The following is an 8,561-nucleotide window of genomic DNA, read 5'->3' on the forward strand; positions in this document are numbered from 1 at the left end:
ACATGCATTATATACTTGATTTGATGTTCAAAAGCTTAGATATTTTAGAATTTGTGTACTCTATTCATGGAAAGCATTGGCTAAATGTAAAATAAGTCAGCTAAATAATATCAAATTCAAGTGTACTGCCATAGATGACAAAATGTTTGAACTGAGATTGAACCAAGTGGCCTCCACTATTCGTAAATGTTGCACATAATAGTTTCATTAAAGTTTCATAAACCAACAAATGCACCAGAATGAGGTTTTTGTCAGCAATGCCATCTCGCTGACAGTAAAATAAAACATTCATTGTACTAAAAATACTGTCTGGGCAAGCGGTGTCAGCACAAATCTCACACTTTCCTCCAAACGCAACTGCAAGCACACTGACCCACTGCAAATTCCTGCATACGTCACAATTGCTCTGTAGAGTAGTGACTGCCTACCAGCAAAAACAACAGTAACAGCAAATGTGGGTTGTGAAATATGTAGCCTGCAGCCATGATGAGCACTATGTGACATTTTGAGCACAGGAAATAACTGTGAAGAACACCTTTTTTTTTGGAATTTGGTTTTCCGTTGTCTAATGTAATTCCCCTCTTGCAGTAACTATGTTTTGGTTGCTAAAGTGTAATGATAGCAAAAAAACAACACCATTTTCCATATAATAAAGGGGTTATCTCACAAATGTTGTTGTTGTTGTTGTTCTTGTTCCCAGAGGTTCACTTAATAAAAATAAAAGGTTTTTGGGTCTAAATCAGTCATTATATAGCTTTTTATGACCTTAGTCCATTTTTCATCCTTCAGCATCAAAAGCCTTTGATAAGGCTGCATTAGCTTGTGACAGGATCCGAAAATAAACCACACTGAAATGTGTAGCTCAGACTATCATACATACTTGAAAATGGACCTTGACGTATGCATCAAGTCGCTTTTGCAGTTTTAGTTTGAATAAATGCTAATTGATTTTAGGATGATAGAACCATTTTACTTGAATTTACCGTACCTCTGTTTTTACAGTGATAAAAAAAAAGTTTATAAAAGCCCTGTATATTTTTGAAGAAAAATCCTCAAAACAAGTCCTCTATTCAGAATACATTAGTAAATCAGAATTGTAATGCAAGCTCATCAAATTAGCATATTTGAATTTGAGAAAACTGTTCTGTGTGTTGACTGAATAATAGCTTGTTGATTTTAGAGTGATCTCCATTCATATTAATGAGCATTATATCTGATTACCCTGACATTTAACTAGAAGTCATAGTTGGGGTCAAGCTGAGAAAACACAAGCATCAGGCCATGAGCTTCAGGCATCAGTCATAATCAAAAGTTATGCTGCTTCCATTATTTTCACTAGTGCAATTGGACAACTCACTTTCTGACATGAGTTTCACTGAAATGACAAAGAAAAGAGTGTTGGATAATATTTGGCATTCGAGTGATGTCTATAAAATTTACAGCTGCTGGCTGAAACAAAATCTTACTGAAAGCAGCAGTTTTAGAGTAGCCCAGGTTTTGAAAATACATATTTTATACAAAATATGAATAATTAAATTTTACATTACAACCATTCGAAATGTGTATTTTCATGTCTATTCAAAAAAAAAAAGGGTGTGACACTATTTTCGCATTATTTAGTTAGTGAGATTTTAGTCTGAGACGTCTAATCAGAGGATAAATATGGAAATATCACCCGGCTGCTGAGAGGGAAAGAATGATTAGATGGCACAGCATGACGTAAAGGGATGAGAAGGCAGCAATGTACTCAAAATAAATAATTAAACATTTCCACATTTACCTTCTGCATCCTGATCTGGGCGGATTCGGTGGGGGAAAAAAACTTAACTTCTTAAAAGTTCCAAAGCATTGGTTGTGGAAAAATGACTCAACTCAGACAGCAATGAGACTCTCTGAAATATTCAGTATTCAGAACCTTGTGGCTTCTAAATTGCAGTTCTCCTATCGGTTGAACTTGTTCAAATTGGTTTGGGTTGTTCTTTTAAAATCTCGATTTCAAATAACTGCATCTGATTAGAGGCAAGGACGGGTCAAGATCAATGAGCGCCATAGAAGCACAAGCTTTCAGTGCTGAATGCATTGTCTCTCTCTCTGTTGATTCTGTTAATTGAGAGAATGCATTTACAGTTGAATTGGTGCACATCCATTTTTTGGGCCAAATAAATTGTGTGGTGCACAGTAAAACAATAAAAGTTGTTTTAGGCTACATTATTATTTTTTTTTACGTTTTTAATCAAAAAATATGAATCATTGAGACAAATTCCTGCCAAACCTTACATTTTAAAGGAGTCTTGAATTGAGAAATAATATTTTCCTTTAACTTTTGACAAAAATGTTATTGTACTATTAAAACATCCTCTAAGTTTCCAAACTCAAAACTTCATTGTTAGTACAAAAACAGCTTTTATTGTAACAAAGCTCTGAAAACCGATTTGTTTCGGATTTTCTCAGGTTATAATGTAAAAGTGCGAAAAAAAAATCTGATCAAAGCCTCAAAGGGTACTCATTGCAGAGTTAAATGACGTCCAGCTCCAACTCTCTGGGTGTCTAACGGAGTTTAGGGATAGAGTTGTGGGTAGGGTTAGGGTGTGGTTGGATATTCTAGCTCCACCCATTAAGCCCAGATTACCTCTTCTCTGGATGTCTAGCCACCCAAATTTCTCTGCAGTGAGCAGCCTCTCTAAAGCCTACTCTACATCAGGACATCTTTGGCCCTGCCAACTGGCGCATTACTGAGAGAAGAGACATGCAGCATGACTGGACTAAAAATAGCATTACCTTCCAAATGATCCTAATGCTAGGAAAGTGGTTATTTATTTTCAAATATGTGAATGTCTCAGCAGAGTATTATTTGTTTATTCTGTGGATCTTATTTATTTCACTGTGGATCATTTGGTTAATCCGTCTTAATTTCGACAAGATTTGCAGACAGACTTTTGCAGTAAGATATGTACCTAGTAATGCCACGAAATGCAAGTAACCGTGTTAGTTCTAATGCCTGTGATCTGTGATCAGTGATTTCTGATTCTTTTACAGTCAGATGTTCTATGTCTCAAAATCATTTATTGCTGTTCATGCGTCCATAATTCAAGCCAGTGACTAAATGGTCACTGGCTGAGCGATCAAAGAACACTCCCTATTTAATCGCTGGAGCTGTCAATCAGACAAAGCGAGATTATCAGTGACTGAGTTCTGGACTCTCGGAAAAACTCTCCCATTATAATCCACTAAATCTCTTATTTACATAATGTTCGTATTGTTAGCTTTGATGAAAGCATTGATGAGATCACTGCACATACATACATGTCTGTCATCAGCTACAATGCTCATCGCTGCAACCTTTCATGCGACGAAAGTAGATCTAAATATAATGCTATTTTGGCAAGACTATTGCGAATTTCCGGTGGGGTGTTTGCTAATGAGTGCCACCTGCGTGCCGTAGGCCTACTGGTCTTGAGTTTCTCACGGACAACTGCTGCGCACACATGAACAAAACAAAATGTAAAGTTCAGGCCTGGTCCTCTCTCATCCTTCACTGTCGTCACTTCTCCTTTAATGCTTCCGAAGCTCCTCCATGAGAAATTCAAGACCGGTGTGGCACGCAGGTGACGCTCAATCGTACCAACCTGCTTGCCACAGCTATAATCAACACTTTTCACGATTAGTTTATCCCAAAAGCTGTAATAGTAAAATCGTAGTAAAAAAAAAAAAGAAAAGAATTTCAGGTGGAACACTATGCAAAGATGTTAGCCAATCACTACAGTGGTCGTTTACACTGAAGTCTCACAACAGACATGCCCCTTCAAACAGAGCATTCAAATCAGAGGGCTAAAATCAGGATAGAAAACAGCCTTTTATTTTTGATTTAAAAATCCAATGCATTCTCATCCCCAGGCGTTTATATAAGACGCTTTTGCCAAAGCGTAGACATCCAACGCACATGGCACCCTTTAGTGTCAAATGAGACGCTTCGGTAATGGTAGGTTTAGGTATGGGGTAGGGTTAGGGTTAGACCACTAGGAGGCACTTTCTGCCCCATATATATCTGCGTCTCATTTGACGCTAAATGGTGCTATGCGCGTTGATTGTCTACGCTTTGGCAAAAGCGTTGTATATAAGACGCCTTAGGATGAGAACAGGCTCGAAAATCATACTAACATTAAAAGTGCACCTTAGGAAACATTCTAAAATAATAAGAAAATTCTGTACATGACCCCTTTAAAGAGTATCACTGATTTATCAATTTTGAGCTTTTCAATTCAGGCTAAGAATTATGCTATAAATTATTGCTTTTGAATGTGGTTTCAATTGCACTATGTGATTTGATTTCCAAGAACAGAATGAATGTGCATCTGCACCTGCAAAGATGCCCCCTGAAGGTGCTGTGGATAAGTTAGCAGAGCTCAGCGATCCACAATCATTGTGCAGCCATTCAGTGTAAGAAGGACTGCCTGAGGCACTTTTCCCAGTCAACTGTTTAAATCAATCTTAACTGAATCTGTATAAATACATAACAAAGACACTCTTAAAGTGTATATAACTCTTTCAGAGACTGTAAAAAAAGAAAAGTTTCATTAAAAGGTTTCTATGGAAAATTGCAGGGTTTTTTATACATTATTTTTTCTGTACACAAAAAAAGTGAATTTTCCCCAATCTTTAATCAAAATAGCTTTCCTTCTATCTTGCAACATCTCTTCTCTGATGACGTGATTACTGGCGTGAGGGCGGGACAACCTGTCACTCACATGACGTCAGTCACAGCAATAGCAAACCACTGCAATGATCCAACAACCAGATTTACATTTTTGATGTGGCAAAATACATTATATTTGTAAAAATGTTGTAGCCTAAAATGTTTTCATTTGTATTATATTTTGATCTAAAGTTTTACTACATTTTAAAGTCGTTATGTTATTTATTTTTTGTAGAAAAAAAGATGAAACATGAAACCATTAAAAAAAAAATAGACCTACTGTGATATATAAACGAAAGCATGCATTAAAACAACATTTATTGAGTTTTTCTGATTTAATGTTATCTTTCCATACTCTACCTGTCGACTGCTATTGCACTCATGGAGTAAATGCTTGCAAACACGGAGGTGACGGGGAAAAAGTTGTGGAATTTGCAGTAGGCTTCTCCAAAATACCAATCATTGTGCGCGGCATAAACAAAATTAATCAAAGTGTTGAAGGCGGCCATCGATGCGTCTGAAAACGCCAGGTTGAGCAGAAAATAATTGGTTACGGTTCGCATCCGCTTGTGAGCCAGAATGATCCACATGACGATCAGATTCCCGAACACCGCGATCGCTAGGATGGAGCTGTACGCCACAGACCAGAGCGCGACGCGCCACGGCGGCTGCACAAACTGGTTTGTAAAGTTCCCCGTTAGGTTAGATCCGTTTTTTGGAGGTTCCATGGCGAAAATGTGCATAAATCTTCTGATACACAATATCTGAAGTGGACTGGAGACCGCGCGTGATGCACACTGTTCCAAATGCGCGCGAGAGAATCCTTTGCTCAAGCGGATAACGGCAACATGTCACTTAGAAATTGTCGATTTGGTGGGAATCGATGCCAAATGGACAAACTGACAAATTCTCTAGTCTTCTCTATCGATACATAAATCGCTTATAAGTTCTTAAAGGCGCGTGGTTGTCTCCTGACTCCTGTTGAACGCAGGCACGAGCGCAACACACTCTGTAGTCAGATGCAGTGCCATGCACAATGTGACAAGTGGACTAACTAGTGCTACTGGGAGAGAGCGTGATCGATTGATTCACGGCGTAGAGTTAAAGTACAGACAAGGACAAATTGGACTGAATCCTGAATTGAATCAATAAGTAAAAACACATTTACGAAACAGCTAGGTCAATGCCCAGTAGTTCAGAAAAAAAAACACCAGCATCTGGGCTGCCATAGGCTACATATTGTAGGCTATCATACATGGCTCGCCTCATTGTCCTTATTATACGTGCATTATTAAGGCATTATTTAAAAACAAATCTCAACATGTAGTTGCTCAACAAAAAAGGTGGACTGTGATTTTACTTTGGTGTTGGTGCAATTCAAAGGAGGGATAAATTAATAGGCGTAATTTGCGGCTGGGACATGTTTCAGAGAATCTCTGGAATGATGATAAATTTGTATTATAGTATACGGATGAAACTATCACGTTAAGCATGAATCTATGTCGATAAATTAAATTCAACTGACTATTGATATTGCTTTTCTAGACATAATATTATTTTTTCTGCAATTGTTATTGTACATATTTGATCACACACAGTTTTTGGCTATATGTGTAAGGACCTCCATAGACGCGATCCATTCCCTTATCCATTTGCGTATGAAATGTAATATTATGATTTCCATCATTGTTTTATATATATATTTTTGATACTTGATATTTGTACCCGGCCGGGCCGGCCCACATTGGCCAGCGGCCCACCAGGAAAAGTCCCGGTGCTCCAGATGGCCAGTCCGCCCCTGGACACGAGATCCAGAAGGCGGAGTTGGATCCAGATCTAAGGGGTGGAGATGGGGTTAGGGATGAGGGGGCGGAGATGGGTAGGGTTAGGGATCAAGGGGCGGAGATGGGTAGGGTTAGGGGTGGGGTTAGGGATCAAGGGGCAGAGATGGGTAGGGTTAGGGATCAAGGGGTGGAGATAGGTAGGGTTAGGGATCAAGGGGCAGAGATGGGTAGGTTTAGGGGTGGGGTTAGGGATCAAAGGGCGGAGATGGATAGGTTTAGGTGTGGGGTTAGGGATCAGGGGGCAGAGATGGATAGGTTTAGGTATGGTGGGAGGAGTTGGATCTGGATCAAACTCCTCCTCCTGGATTTCATGTTCTGCAGTGAGGACAATCTCTCTTTGTGTGTTTGTGTTTGGGGGTGTGGGCGGAGTCACTGATTTATCAGCACCAGCTGTTAGTGATCAGTGCCTTCTATTTAAGCTCATGGTCTTTCGTCTTGTGTTTGTCAGATCGTTTTTGGATGTTCCCTAGTGTGGTGTCTGATCTTTCCTCGTGTTTCATCTGTTCCCGTTTCTGGATTTCACTGTTCCTGTATGTCGTCAGAGTTCCAGCCTCATCGATCACTCCACTACATTTCCTGGATTATTCATCTCTTTCATCATCTCTGGAGGATCTGGTTGTCCACCTGTCTGCCTGTCTGCCTGCGCTACCACTGAGGCTTCCCAGTGTCTCATCCTCTTCTACTGAGACCAGCCCTGAGACCATATCCACCTGCTGTTTATTACTCAATAAACCAGTTTTACTTGCTATTGTCTCTCATGTATTCATTCCAATGACAGTGTATTTGTCTGTATTGTATGTGGTGTAAAAATACCATGATACTATATACCATGAAATGTGTACAATATATACAATACATTTTCATACTTCTCTCAGTAAAAGCACCAAAACCAAAATACTATTATGCACATATTATATCAAACTGGACAGTTTAGACTAATTCATTGGTTAAACTATTCACCATCTTCCTGGCATCAATATTATGAATTTGTTTTTCAAAAAGAACCCTGAGCTAAATGAAATTCAGTATGCAGTTTTGTGCACATATTGTAACCTTGGGAGAAATGTAAAACATGGCTGGGGCAATGAAGTCTCTTTAGAGAGAAACTGGTGAATGTGATGCACATTTTATTGTTATCATACGAATATTTGAGGAGTGTAATAAATGCAATGCATGTTCTCTCTGCAAATGATCAAACAGTATGTAAATGACAAGTCTCAATTGCTATTGAGACCTCAAACAAACCTAAAATACAAATAACTTGTTAAGTCAAAATTTTTAATAATGTAGATATAACTTTACAATACATTATTATATCGCATTATTAAGTAGCATTACTTCAGCTGCTGGGGATTTGGGGATTTGCTCCTTAACAGATGTTCAGGCTAATGAAACAAATTTGGTGGAGACACACATTCATTATCCATAAGATTCTCACTAACCATAACCTACATTCATTTAATCAGTGAAGTAGCTTATTATGCTGTTTACTGTCAAATTAACAATTTCAGCATGAATTGACACACTTTAGACTCTTAATGACACTAATATTAAAGTGAATAATTAAATCATAGCATATTTCAGAAAAAATAATTACAAAGAAATGATAAATTAAATATTAGATTAAATGTGAAATTTTCAAGTAAACATTTACTCCAATTTATTCAATTCAAAATACAAAGAACACATAAAAGCACCATAAACGTATCTTTATGACTTATAGTCTTAAGTCTACATCTAATATCATATTAAATAAAATAAAAAAAAGCTTGACAAAATAACAGCATACAGGTTTGGAAAAACATGAGGATAATGAGTAAATAATGTAGTAAAGCCAACCAGCTGGCTTCAATATAAATGGCATGGTTTTATTGTCCCTTAACCAAATATTAATTTAGATGTTGTGAATCAAATGTCAAAGGCTGACATTAAACAGCATGACTACTGTGTTTTCAAACATCTAGGCCAAGGAACCTTTTTTGAGTTGCTAATAATGTTTCACTTAATTATAATTAGAATATGGA

The 8,561-nt window shown here is 37.8% G+C and overlaps 1 protein-coding gene across 1 annotated transcript in view; it reads right to left on the minus strand.

Annotated features, from left to right (window-relative positions):
- The window catches only part of tacr3a (tachykinin receptor 3a), a 32,192-nt gene extending 26,474 nt beyond the window's left edge, over nt 1-5,718 (minus strand). Inside the window, exon 1 of the mRNA XM_039689370.2 lies at nt 5,054-5,718. Within this exon, the coding sequence (XP_039545304.2) occupies nt 5,054-5,436 (383 nt within the window). The 5' untranslated portion in view covers nt 5,437-5,718. The remainder of the gene's footprint in view (nt 1-5,053) is intronic.
- Between the last annotated feature and the right edge of the window lie 2,843 nt (nt 5,719-8,561).

The sequence above is a fragment of the Pimephales promelas genome, chromosome 6 (assembly GCF_988280905.1).
Source record: "Pimephales promelas chromosome 6, fPimPro1.hap1.1, whole genome shotgun sequence".
Taxonomy (NCBI): Eukaryota; Metazoa; Chordata; class Actinopteri; order Cypriniformes; family Leuciscidae; genus Pimephales; species Pimephales promelas.